The 14186-nt window shown below is 32.9% G+C and overlaps 1 protein-coding gene across 1 annotated transcript; it reads left to right on the forward strand.

Annotated features, from left to right (window-relative positions):
- Positions 1-6307: 6307 nt before the first annotated feature.
- Positions 6308-14168, forward strand: LOC130657391 (methylglutaconyl-CoA hydratase, mitochondrial-like). Its single transcript, XM_057460374.1, has 7 exons — positions 6308-6493; positions 9263-9330; positions 9536-9623; positions 9706-9942; positions 13402-13640; positions 13766-13813; positions 13937-14168. The coding sequence occupies exons 1-7, from the start codon at positions 6340-6342 to the stop codon at positions 14012-14014; spliced, it is 912 nt and encodes a 303-aa protein (XP_057316357.1). The 5' UTR covers positions 6308-6339; the 3' UTR covers positions 14015-14168.
- The last annotated feature ends 18 nt before the right edge of the window (positions 14169-14186 follow it).

Here is a 14186-nt window from a genome sequence, read left to right on the forward strand (position 1 = left end):
CTTGCCCTGCCGCGATAAAAATTAAAGATGGTATCCTATTTCCGAAATCACTGCGAAATGGTCTTTGTAAAGTATTCTTTTGAAGTGTTGTTATTCTAACTAGTTTCTAAATTTTTCCAAGCTCACTCAATCTATGTCAAATACATAGTACAGGCAATCTTTCTTTTATTTATTAGCTAGCTAGCTAGCAGTGCTACCATATTTAATTCTTTTCTTATTTGACTTTAGACTAAAAATCTTGTTCTACAATAAAGCAATCTACACTACTATTTTATCAAAAGCAGTTTGTGTGAAATAAAGAATGTTCATGCATTTTAAAATATATAACTATAGACCTTTGAATGTTTACATTTTTAGATGTGCATATATACTTTACATGGCTAGCCTCACAAATATTTGAGGGATATACCCCGTCTATTATTTCAAGGAGGGGCCATGGCTTAGATGGGGAGTCCTAGAGTATTTAATGCTCATTTTGAGCTACACAGACCCAATTAGGACCTGTGCTCTACTAGACAACTCCCGGCAACATTCAAAACAGCCCACACCATTTTCCTCACATGGCTTGGGTTAACCCAGGGCTACAGTCACTCGCCCTAAAATAGATTTATATGTGCGATGTGTGGCACACGTGTTGTTTTCTTCGTGGAATTCCCTGCACTCGCCCATGTTGGGGTCTCCCGCACAGAGTACGAGAGCTACCCCCCCCCCCCCCCGAAAGCTACCCCCGAAGATGTAAACAACTGAATTCATCTATTGTGTCACATGCAAAAATATATGTGTGAGTGCTGGGTAAAGGGAGGTCCTATTTAGTCGTTTCTTTGCCAGTAAGGTAGCATTACAACTTTATATAAATATATGTCAATCACTTGCACTTGCTAATAGTTCAATGCCTCAACAATGTTTCTGTAGAAGAAATTGGCTTAACAACCCTTCTTCAGCAAGCTTTCACATTTTTCTATCTGCCACACAGTTATTATAGCCAGAAGGGCTATCAACTTTAAAAAAGATCTATATATATCAATTTTAATAGCCTTGTACTTGGCATTTTAAACTATAACTTGCATGTTTCATGTAAGAGCAATAAAATGTTAATAGTTTGTGCATGATAATAACAATAGAAAGTAATTATGTTTGATGTGTAAAAAATATATACATGCAAGTTTTTTTATGTAGACATAAGTGTTAAAAGTTGTGAAGCTTGCCCATGTAACTAGGATGATGTTATATTTAAATTCTAATATATAGCCTTGTTATTTATACACTTTTTATATTGAAGCTATATAGTCAGATGAGGTAATTATAGTTGATTATAATTGATTGTCAATGTACTAGCAGTTATAAGGCTTTCGCCTCGGCAATAATATTGCCGAAGCAAAACTCGATCGTCGACTGTTGTAGTTTCCCTTTTTTTATGAATATTATCCATACTCCTAGATTTCACCAAACACATATCGCCACAATGACACAAATAAGTTTCCACTTCCCTCTTCGAAAACGACGAAAAATAAAAAACATATAGTCTCGATGCACCCAGCTTATAATTGAATGATGTATAAAGTGTGTCACGAAAATCGATTTCTCACCTGGTTTCCACGACAATGTTTTTTTAAAAAGTGCCGAAGTCTGCCGAGGCAATTGCCGAAGGTTTCCAGTGCGTTTGACCATTGTCTTTGACATTTTTTCTGCCGAAGGACTGCCGAAGTGATTTTGAAAAATTGCGAAGTTACTTCGGCAATTATTTGCTGAACCAAATATATCTGAAATTCGAAGATTGTTGTAGGTTATTACTTATATTGTTGTAGGTTATTACGCAGAAAGAGCTGCTGAAAGAGCTTGAGCGAAAATCTCGAGAGAAAGAAGAAAGGAAGGCAAAGGCGTTCCTGAGAAAAGAAGAAAGAGACATGAAGAAACAAAAAATTGCAATTGCAAGAAAAATGGGAAACCAGAAAATTGATGACAGCAATAGCGATGAGATTACCTCTAGCAAAGAAGAAGAAGAAGCCAACAAAAGAATGTGATGTGGTTGGTAAATGAGTATGCTTGCATTTACAACACCAAGAGAGGTCTGTACATAGGAAAAGCCCTCATGCGATTTTTGTATGATGAAAACGGTGTTGCTGCAGGATTGGAGATAGAATGTCTGCAAAAAAAGTTGGGGACAGCTGATAAAAAAACAAGCGAGTTCGGAACAGCTGTGGGGGGAAATATCCACACCTTTTCTGGTCAAAATGTTATCTGTGGCCCGTTAACTGCTACTTTTTCGGGTGGTGACAAATAGCAGTTCCCATATTATCCTCAAGTTTGCGAATTGTTTGAAAGATTAAAAAAGAACAGAGGAGAAATGCATGTTTCGGAAAGATGCAAATGGGAGAGTAATTTAAATGAAATGTAGTTGTTGTATAATTGCAGGTATTTTCCTTGTTTACAATAAAAGTCAAAGTTTCAGGGTCATTTTCGCCACATTACACGTATTGTTTCCATTCCCTGTTATATTTTATTAGTTATTTCCAATGCACCTCTTTGAAATTATTCAATCTAGTCATTATCAGGCCATTTCGTAAGATTTTAGGCAGGCGTGCGGTAGATCACACGCCTCAAAAATTCTGCGCGTGCAATGCGCGTGCGATCAAAAAAATTTTTTTTACAAAAACATTTCCTTTACCCCTGTACACCGCACAGGGGCTACTGTTTTTGCGTAAGGAACATACAAAGTGCAAGTTCCAACAATGTACGGCAAGGAATTTCAACCCAAATACGAAGAAGTCGTAAGCAGACTTGTTAATTAAACTTTGTTATTACTTGTGGGGCAAACAGATATTTAAATTAAATTACATTACGGAAAGTCGAAAGGCCACTAATATAATATTTAATAAACCTTATGTTCGATGAATCATAAAAATTATTATCTAAAAGAATATTTCGTTATTAAAGAAGTTTTTTTTCTTATTAATTATATTATCTTTTAGTTATTTCAACTTAAATAATGCTGAATTTCTTTTAAATTCTCCAAAAGGCGACCTTACAAAGATTAAAATATTGTTGCATTTTTTTATAAAATCATTAAAATGAAACTCGCAAAGCCTTAATATAGCCTGGTAGCTGGTAAATGGTAGCAATTAAATTCACATTATCAACATTTAGTAAAGACTGCTCACGTGTGATCTATTGTGAGTTCAGTAAAAGAATGATCGTTTATTTTTAGAGTTCAGTAAAAGAATGATCGTTTATTTTAAGGTTTATTTAATAAATTTTCTTTGTTATAAATACAATAATTTTTAATTACAGCAACGTTTTGCGCGTGCGATGAATCGCACGCCTAAACAAATCTGCACGTGTGTGGGGGCGTGCCCGTGCGATCGCACGCCTCTCACGAAATGGCCTGCATTATGGATTGTTTTATGTGAAAAAGTACATGATAGCGCTTTCATATGGTCCTCATATTAAGTAAATATGTTACAAGAAACTAATTTTGCATGAATTAAACAAAAGAACTGCACAACGATTAGAACAGCGATCGTAGTTCATGTTTATTATTGTTTAAAAAGTGCGTAACGATTACCTCAACTGACTATATGAGTTTCTCGTGGTTTTGTTAGCCATAATGAGACTCCAAATTAATTAGTTATCCAAGGGGGAAATCGATGGTAGCATAGGTCGGTCAGTCGGCGAAATAAAACTAATTTTATTAAGAAGTCCGAACAACTAAAGAAAACAACAACAGAAGAGGATGTTAAGACAAACATATTTTTCTATGTATTTTCCCATAACGCCTACAGGTTATATTTTTTAGTTGCAAAAAAAATTAATAATTTGTCTCACTAAAAAGTGTAACTATAGCACTCAAGGTGGCAAGATAAAAATACTTGCATGCTCAAAAACTTGTTTTTAAAAGTTATGCAGCAAGAATTTTTCTTTTGTTGTTTTAAAGTTATACAGGCCATTCCTTGAGACGAGTGCGATTGCACATGCAATCGGCCGCACACTGGTGAAAAAATTTACGAGTGCTTTTTATCGCACTTGTGAATTTTTTCTTTTTCTAAAATATTATAGAACGATGAAAAGGGCTATTAAACATAAAGTAAAATCTCTGGTTTTTTATGTTGCTTGAAGGTAGCGAAGATAAAAAAAGAAAATTATCATCTATACTATTTATCTACTTATTGTAACATTTATCAATAATTTCAACAGGAATTAATAATTTAGTCCTGGGCACTATAGGTTGTAAAATACATGTCAATTAAACCTAAAAATGATACCTGGTATACTGCTCTATTACCAGAAGCAAATCAGAAGCAGAATCATTTCAAGGTGCTCAATGTGATTGCAAAGATATATAAATAGATTAGAATTACATTCAACACAAATGAAAAATGATCTCCAGCATTGTGTTTCAGAGAGAGCTCATGACATTAGCAAGCAATTGAAAGTTAAAGCAGTTTCACAACATTTTTTTTAATAGCAGAATAAAAGATGTTGTGCAATAATTGAAATGTATCTTTATATTTTCACCACCAGGTGGCTGAAGATTAAAATACCTTCTAATGGCCGACAAATACAATTGTTCGTACACAAGGAGAGTATGACGTGAATATTCATCTTTATGCCCTTCAAAAATAAATACTAAAAAAAATAAATTGTTTTACTCATACACAATGAGAGTGTACAACTTACAAAATTTTGCTTTTATATTTCTTTTAATCATATTTTTCTTGCAAGACAGATTCAAGCATCATTTCTATACAGCTTAAATAACATAATATGGAAATATTTGCAAGTGTGAATCACACTTGCAAATATTTCCATCGCACTTGTAAATTTTGCTTACGAGTGCGACCATAGCACTTGTAATTTTTTTAGCGGGTGCTCTTTGTAGCTCTGGCTTAGTTTTATTCAAGAAATGGCCTGGTTATACAGCAAGAATTATCCTTGTTCTGCTTTGAAAGTTATACAGCAAATTTTACTTGGGCTGTTTCTGAATTTATACAGCGGGTTATTCTTCTCCCACTTAAATAATGAATAAAACGAAAGTTATTTTGATAAAAAATGTTTGTGTTCTTTTAATGTTTTTTGCGCAATCTAATAAGAAAATCTAAATTTAAGTGTGAAATCTTTTATTGGATTATAACGGACTATATATAGTTTAGCTGACAAAATTTTACGGCATTAAAATTATTTTTTCATTCATAACAGAGGAGAGTGTTACGCCAAGCGTATTCTACCCTGTTTTTATTATTTTTCCTTAATGGTATTGACTAAAAGGCCTGCAGTATTATTGCAAGCATAATTTTAAACATTTATCATAACGATAACCAAGGAGGGTGATACGACAATAATAATCTGTCTTGTTTTTATTATGTGTAACTATGTTAGCGAAAGTAAGCTAATTTTTGTTATAAATCACATAAAAATTTAAACTTAAATTTAACCACATTACTATTTTTGTAATTACAAAATTATCACATCATGCATTTTAGTTTTTGTGAAAATTAGGGTTGGTCGGGCCCGTTGAAAAGTAATTGAGTTGGAGTCGCCAAACAAGGAAAATTCTGATGCTTTAAAAAGCTTGTGAGAAGGTGATTAAAACTTTCATGTGCAATTACATTTAGGTGGTACTGTAGACGATAGGTACAATTAGGCAATGGGTGGCTTAATTTTAACTGTTAAAATTAAACCAGTCCTTTTTTTTGTCCCCATAGACTTGAAGTAAAAAAGCTGGGATACCTTTTTGTGAAATTATTATGTTGGGAAAATCTTTTAGTGGCATCCTCTTTTACAAACCTTTTTTGAAGATAATATAAAAAAATGCACTGCTAAAAGCTCAAAGCTCAAGATATACACTCAAGAGGGACCAATTTTCTTATACAAGTAGTTAATAAGTGAGATATATTATAATTATTTATAGTTATCAGTAAGTTTGTTAATGTTAATCTATTTATAAAAAGTAAATTCCTGATTAAAAGCAGTATCTGTTACTGTTTGTTTTCTATCACTAACAAAACCTGTTGAATTGGGGAATTCCTATTAATGCATGCATTACGTATTTTGTAATCTTTGTTTATATAATATACATATGTTTTCGCTTTCCCCCTGACAACAAGCTGACCATACACTTCTCTAGTTAAACTAAATGTAAAAGTGCACCTGAACATTAGTGTCCCATGTGCTGCAAAATTGTGAATAAAAAGATTTTCTTCTTGTCAGATGATGCTTTACCGACTCGGCACTTTTTCTTGTTAAGCGGTATCAACCCAATAAAGGCATTATGTCAAATGAACCTTGGTTTCAGCACTAATAATGCATGTATATGTTATATTATTTTTTTAGATATAAAAAATTATGCCTGCACAAATAACAAGGCTTTTTCAAAGGCATTGTACTTTGTTTCTGCGCCACGTGGCCAGTAGTAAAGGTACAATGTCCTATTCAACAACCATGGAGAAAAACCTTGATGATGAATTAAAATTAGAATATTTGGAAGGAGATCGGCAAGGTAAAAGTTCTGTTTGAATAAAGCTAACAACCTTTTTGCATTAACTTTTATTATCTTTCAAAAGATATTGAAGGTTGATCTCTTCGGATATTGTAAAACACAAAAAAAAGTTAGTTGGTAAAAAAAACTTTAAGACACTATTATTATGTATGATTGGCTGATAAAATGTGTATACACAAGCATTAAATAAATTTTTTAGATCCAATTCAATAAATGTAGTTTAATGCTAGTTGCTAAGCCAATGGAAAACTCACTAAGGCAGAAGAGTGATTGAGAAAAGGCTGTTTTAAAGGGAATTAAAGAAAATTTCAACAGTAGTGCATCTCCCAAAAAAATTTAAAGAAATTTGTTTACCCATTGTTTTTATTGTGTAGAGCTAGGAAATGTATAGGATAGGGAGATTTTGATGTCAGCAAAAACCAACAGAAATATATTCTTAGAAATTCACTGACAAGTTGCCCCTGTTGTGCAGAGCTTAAAACGCTAATCATGAAAATGTATACTAACAGTTACAGGGATAAGTTTTTGATGACATTCTTAAACAAATTTATTAATTAATTTTTCTTATTATTGGTATTGCCTTAACATACCGTATCTGGTATATAACCCGCACATCGTATAACCCGCAGTTCAGTTTTTTTTGGGAGTTATAAACTAGATGCTATCAGATAGCCCACAACTTCGTATAACCCGCATAAAATTTCAATCAATGTATTTTCTTACCCGCACCTTTGTATAACCCGCATCGTGTTAAGAAAAAATTTCAGCGTATTTTTACTTACCCTAATCATTTTATAAACATGTGCTGGTATTCTGTGTCATTTTTTTTTTTTTTCATGCTGGAGACAAGTGGGGGACGTTTAAGCTCGTGAACCCCAAACACGAGAACCGAATTTCTGAACTAGCGACTCTTTCAGTCTTAACTTCCTTGTCTTGATTGCCGAAATAATAATGAATTTAAAATTAATTTGAACAAGTTGATCTTCTGCTAATGCCAACAGTACTGAATCGAAGAATGTTATTTTCTTTTTTATTTGTAGACATTAGTTTCAGCCTATAATAACTCTTGTTTCCTGTGATTAAACAAACAAACAAATAAAAAAAACACGCTATCAGGTTATAAACCTAAAGTAAAATCTCTGTTTTTTATGTATATTTAAGTTTTTTTGGCATAAAAATAAACAACATAATAATTATCACGGATTGTCTGTAACAGCAATGTACGGAACGTTCTTTTCTAATGTTTATAGAATTTTGTTATCCATTTATATCTCAGCAATCACAGTGTGGTTGATAAAATGAATGGTGGCAATGAGGAGGAGATAGTTGCGTGTGTCTTATTAATTGTATTTCATATTTATTTTTCATATTTTCAGTGGTCACCTGTTGCTTGAAGGTAGCGAAGATAAAAAAAGAAAATTATCATCTATACTTTAATTTTAACATTTTTCAATATTTTTAACAGGAATTAATAATTAAGTCCTGGGCACTAGGTTGTGAAATACATGTCAATTAAACCTAAAAATGATACCTGCTATATTGCTCTATTACCAGAAGCAAATAATTTTAATGTGCTCAATGTGATTGCAAAGATATAAATAGATTAGAATTACATTCAACACAAAAGAAAAATGATCCCCAGAATTGTGTTTCAGAGAGAGCTCCTAATATTAGCATTGGCAAGCAATAGAAAGCTAAAGCAATTTTACTGTGTGAAAAAAATTAAATCACGTAGTTGGAGTAAGATTACGTAGATAAAGGATCGGGCATGCAGTTATATTAATGTACAAATTTTATCTTGTTGGTACTATTTTCTTCGTAAAATGTACAGTATTTTTTAAAAACTAAAATTGCAGGTTATTTTTTATAGGTTGGCTATGCCTCCTAATCTATAATAAAGTCCTTTCTTTTGAAAAAGTTTCTTTAATGTTATATTAGAATCTCATGTTTTTTTTTTCAATTTTCTGATACATGAGAATATGAAAATATAAAAACAATATATAATTTTGTTGTTGTTCTTTCATGTAGGACTGACCTGCTGCTTCTGCTTATTAAAATCCTCTACAAATTATATTTATCTTAAAAATTTTAATCTTTTTTACTAAACAACCTTATAGGAAAGCATCATATAAGGGTTATTTCAGGCAAAAATTTAAAGAAAAAATGTTTATTTTATTTTTTTAAAGTGAATTCTTATCTTCCTAATGATGTAACAAAATGTTGCATTCCCTTCGCAAAATTCAATAAAATTGAAAAAAAAAAGATTTTTTCAACAACTACATGAACGTTTAAAAAGAAAAGAGAGAACTTGTAGTACAAAATTATTGCATAGTTAAAATATAAAAAGGTTGTTAAAAAGTGTTTAAATGTTTTTTTTCTCCAAATTGATTTCATAGGGCTTGTTGAGTATATTAAATTATTCAGCCAAAAGTAGTAATGCTCTGTGAAAGAGAGATAAGCACTTTCATGCTGTTGTTTTTTTATTTCTTCTAAGTTGTACTTCCTACAAAAGTTAAAAAATGAGATGGTAAAGAAAAAGTTGTTTAAATTTTTGTTACACATGCTTTAGAAAAACAAACTACGTCATCAAATACAATTTCATCAAAGTTATACACCACATTTCTTAATGTGAAAATAAATTTGGTTATGGGCGTGCATTTAGGTGTATTTGTATGATACAGTAGAAAGGGATGTCCATTTGCAAATAAATAGGAATATTATGTAACATTAATGTTATGGTTTTGTCATTATTGTCGCATTTTTGTATAGGTATTGTTGTCATGTCAATAAATCGACCTGAAGCAAAAAATTCACTGAGTATTAATTTAATGAGGCTTGTAAGTTTATATGTGTTTGTTTTAGCATTTTTTATTGCCTCAGGTGTGCTTATTATTATTATTCAATTGTCAGCCTCTGGATTCTTTTAGGCATGTCATGTGATTTTTTCTGTAAAAGCACCATCAGTAGAACCTTAATGCAGCACAACTATACAGCTTCAGCCTTGTGATGAAAAATAATTAGACACAGAATTGTTTCATTTAGTTTGAAAACGCAATGGATGTTATATCTAGTGACAGTTCTTTAAGGGCAGTTATTCTCCGAAGTATTGTACCTGGTGTATTTTGTGCCGGTATGTTGATATTGGTACTTTATTTTGTTACTGTTGTTAATCCAAAGGTCTGTTGATAATAATGGGTTTTGTTTATGTTCAGGTGCGGACTTAAAAGAACGGAGAAAAATGACAGAAGCAGATGTTCCAATGTTTGTTTCCAAAGCACGTATGCTGTTTCATAGGCTTAGTGAAGTTCCTGTTCCTACTATTGCAGCTATCGAAGGAGCTGCTTTAGGTGGAGGGTTGGAGATGACACTAGCTTGTGATTTTAGAATAGCTTCGACCTCTTCAAAACTTGGTTTGCCAGAAACAAAGTTGGCTATAATTCCTGGCGCAGGTTAAAATTAAACTTTTCTTTTATAAATCTACCCTTTCATGAAGTTAAACCAAATACACATGGTTCACGATATACCGTAAATGATCGATTAGGCCCCCAGGGGCTTCTTTGTCAAAATGCGTTTTGGGGGAGGGGGCTTATTTGGGAGGGGGGGGGGTTATTTGGAAGAGGGGGTTATAAAATGATGCAAAAATCTAGTGTGCTAAAAAATAAAAACAACGATTCTCATAACACAACATATCTTTCTAAAAGTATAATAAAAACAAACACTAATTGTTCTCAATATCATTATCGCCTTCTATGTCCTTGTCCACGATTTTCTCTAAGGTATCTGCATCAATCATTTCCTCAGTATCTGGGATAAATGGGTTGTCTTTCGTCTTGTTTACCAGTTGTATTTGTTCATTGAGCATTCCAAGACCAGCTTGACAGGGCTGATGCTCCTTGAAACAATGGGTCTCTTTATCCGTGCTCCCATCAGTAGCCAATGTTAACCCTATTTGATCCGTTTTTTTTAATAACTCCTTATTACTATGTTTTATCTATTAGACACCTGCATGCCAAATTTTTAGGTCCCATACCTTTGAGAGGCCTTGGCCAATATGGCCATTACTCGAAACTACCCCTAAAAATCTCTATAAAATCCTTAGTATGGGGAAGATTTTATAACTCCTGTGAGGATTATCTTTAGAACTTGAAACTTGCAACACAACTTTGTTTTATTAGGAAGAATCATTTTGCATAATTGGACACGTGATTAATCCAATTTCCCGATTTTGTCATATTTTATCCGAAAATTCGAGAAAAAACCCCGGATTTTTGGGCATATTTTGGCACTTTTTATGCGATTCGCATAAAAACCGGAAAATAACTTTTATTTAGTTTTCAGAAACCTCAAACAGAAAGCAAAATTTCACTCTGGAACAAAAGTAATTGAATTTTAAGCAGATAGTGGCATTTTTAACAAATTTCAAGCTTCTGATGACGTCACAGAAAGTGTGCTGACGCAAGCAAAAATTTATTGCTGCCATTTTGTTCCTTTTATGACGTACAACGTACTAAAGTGTGCCAAGTTTGATTCAATTCGAACAGCCTATGAAAAGTTATTGAGGGGGGATTCCCCAGTCCCCGGTCATAGTATGTTCGAAAAACCCTGGATCGAATAGGGTTAAGCCACATGCTTTGAATGATTTACATATTAATTCAGCTGGCAATTTTTTCCAGGAATGAAAAATCCATTTACAATTGTGTGGAGGTTTCAAATTCCTGATGAATTCCAACAGTTTCAAGCCATTCATTGTATTTCTATGTGCAATATGCTTTAAACGGTTTCTTCCAACTAACATCCGGCGCCTGAATATATATTTACTGCAACCTCCAGGGACCAAAACAATCTTTTTAGCTTTGAGGGATGCTCCAAACACCAGCATTAATGACACTCATGTATCCCAAAGTAGAGTGTAAAGTTTAACTGTTCGAGAACAGTATTGTCCAACTAACTGTTAGTTCGGTATTCATAATCCATCTGTTTTTCGGGGAAGCTATTATGCACCTATTTCCATACTCTTTTCATTTTTTCAACATCACGCTTTACCCCCTTGAATACAATGAAGGGCTTCAGTTTTGTTCCATTGCCTTTTGCAGCCAGTTCAACAGTTACACAATATTTTCCGTGTTCGTTTGTTTTCTTACTAACAGTTTTTTTCCCAACAACATCTACTGTTGTGTTTGACACAATATCCACCCAAATAGGTGTCTCATCAAATGTTATAATGTCGGCTGGTTGGTATGAATATTTCACTTAATACAATGAGACTATTTTAGCTGCTAAAAGATCGGGATCTTTCTGTGCTATGTAGGTTTTTCTTCTCAACAAGTTATTTCTTTTCATAAATTTAAAAAGCTATAACCATTCGTTGTTTCAAATTTTTTGTCATACCTATCTGGATCTGTACGTTTCAAATCTCCATAGACAATAATTGTTTTCTTCCTGATAAGTTTCCTTGACACACGAAGCATCTTGGAACGACGTTCAACAATCCGTTCTAGTACTTTTTCCTCCAATTTTACTCAACGCTTTCTGCCAGCCCCTTGTAAACGTTTTCTTTTCTTGTTACGAACTGACTTTGAAGCTTCTTGTAAGTCATCTTTTTTTTCTTCCAACCACGAATACAATGGCGGTCAACTTTATATTTTACCGCGGCAGTCCTAATTAATTTGTTTTCCGAAAATTAAACAACTTTAAGTTTAAACTTAATTGTATAAGAACTTATTTTCTCTCCTTTGTTGTTGCTGGCTCTTCTAGTTCCGTTTTTGCAATGAAAATAAAAAAATGGAAACAAAATTCTATTCAAAAACAAGACATTCGAATTACCTAAACATTTAAATTCAAATTCTCAGACCGAAAACGATTGATTATAACATTGGTTTTATTTTTCGCAATGAATAAAACTTTCAAAGATGTCTAGAGCATTGTCAGTATCGTATGAAATGAATTTTAAAATCGAGTTCCAGACAGCTATTTGTGGATATCATATTTATAAGGGCACCACATATTGGGCAAAAATTAATATGCAAAACAGGCACCCAGGAATCGAATATTATAAAAATGCAATTGACATTTTTAAATCAACCGATGAAGTAACACTACTGGTTGGACATCTACCAATAAAAATTTCTTGTTTACTTACAAACTTTCTAAACGCAGTGCCTGAAAACAAATTTGAAGCATTGGTGGTTGGAAAAAGAAAAAGGGAGGTTGGACTTGTTGTTCCAGCAAAGTATGCTGCTTTGACAGGAAGAAAGATATTCGGAAATATGTTGTTCGACAAGTTGAAAAAAAGAAAAAGAAAAACACGAGTGTTATTAATACCTCAACCTGCGAAATAAATACCATTTAATCAATTGTTAATAGTATTATTTTCTCAGTCCCTATTAACTATGTTGAAATTACTGTAAATACGATCAAGCCCCCATGGGAGCTTATTTGGGAGTGGGAGCTTATTTGGGAGTGGGGCTTAATCGATCATTTATGGTACCTTCATTGGAGAGTTATGTTTAATTGGAGATAAAAATTTTCGTTTTAACTCATCTGAACCCCTATCAACGTTTTCTTTTTAACAAAATTACTTGCAGGGCTCGAATTAAAAATAAAATGAGTTCGCAGATATCTTCTGACTGTAGAGAAGAAAACACCTTCGCAGTTGTGGTTTGGGAGCACTATAGGCCACTTGCTATTGATCCGTTGATAATTCGTTATTTTGTTGCAGCAACCGTTGTAGAATTAGGTGAAACAAATGATTGATGAAGAAATGGGATTCCCAACTTAAACATTTCCTTCATAGAATGATTCTCTAAGACGACATTTCTGTTCGCAAATTGCAACCTCCTAAATCAAACCCTGACTTGTTTTACAGATTAACATCTGAATAAAACAAAATATTCATAATTATTGTTTAGGTGGTACAGTTCGCCTTCCAAGAATCGTGGGTCCATCTAAAGCCAAGGAGCTGATATACACTGGCAGAATCTTAAGAAGTATTGATGCTGAAGCATTAGGGTTGGTGGATTATTCAGTGGAACAGAATGAAAACGGAGATGCTGCATATAGGAGAAGTTTGCAATTAGCAGAAGAAATCTTACCTCAAGGTCCGATTGCGCTTAAGATGGCTAAAAAATGTATAAACAAAGGAATTGAGGTGATTAAAGAGAACCAAAATATATTTCATTTATTTATGGTTTTTCTAATGTAATGTTATGTGCACATAAACCACAATGTATATGTATGGATAGAATCCTTTATCATTAATGTTAAATATTTTAGACCGACATTTATTCAGCCTTGTCAGTTGAAGAATTATGCTATGCACAGGTATTTATGGGCTCAAACATTTGACAGGCTTTATACTATATTATTTACTCAACAATTAAATCTGGATTCTACAGCTATTGTATTTGTTTTTTGAGGTGGAAGATGATGAGAATGTTTTTTTAGGTTATTCCAACGAATGATAGAAGGGAAGGTTTACAAGCATTCAAAGAAAAGAGAAAGCCAATATACAAAGGAGAGTGAATATATGAAAACCAACAGTTAGCAAAAGATGTAATTTATATTCACCTAGAATGTGTTTTTTTAGGGTGTCAATTAATGTATTTTCTATTTTTGCACACATTCATTTATAAATTGTAATAAATGTTTTCTAAGAAAATCTACCAGTTGTTCTGAATTTTTGTGAAGCTACATA

Source organism: Hydractinia symbiolongicarpus, chromosome 9 (genome assembly GCF_029227915.1).
Source record: "Hydractinia symbiolongicarpus strain clone_291-10 chromosome 9, HSymV2.1, whole genome shotgun sequence".
In the NCBI taxonomy this organism is placed as follows: domain Eukaryota; kingdom Metazoa; phylum Cnidaria; class Hydrozoa; order Anthoathecata; family Hydractiniidae; genus Hydractinia; species Hydractinia symbiolongicarpus.

Bases quoted from the DNA above. Each gene is read 5' to 3' on its own strand.
- LOC130657391 (XM_057460374.1), top strand. From the start codon at position 6,340: ATGCCTGCACAAATAACAAGGCTTTTTCAAAGGCATTGTACTTTGTTT. The intron at 9,943-13,401 runs GTTAAAATTAAA...ATTATTGTTTAG, and splicing joins GGCTATAATTCCTGGCGCAG to GTGGTACAGTTCGCCTTCCA. The intron at 13,814-13,936 runs GTATTTATGGGC...ATGTTTTTTTAG, and splicing joins AAGAATTATGCTATGCACAG to GTTATTCCAACGAATGATAG.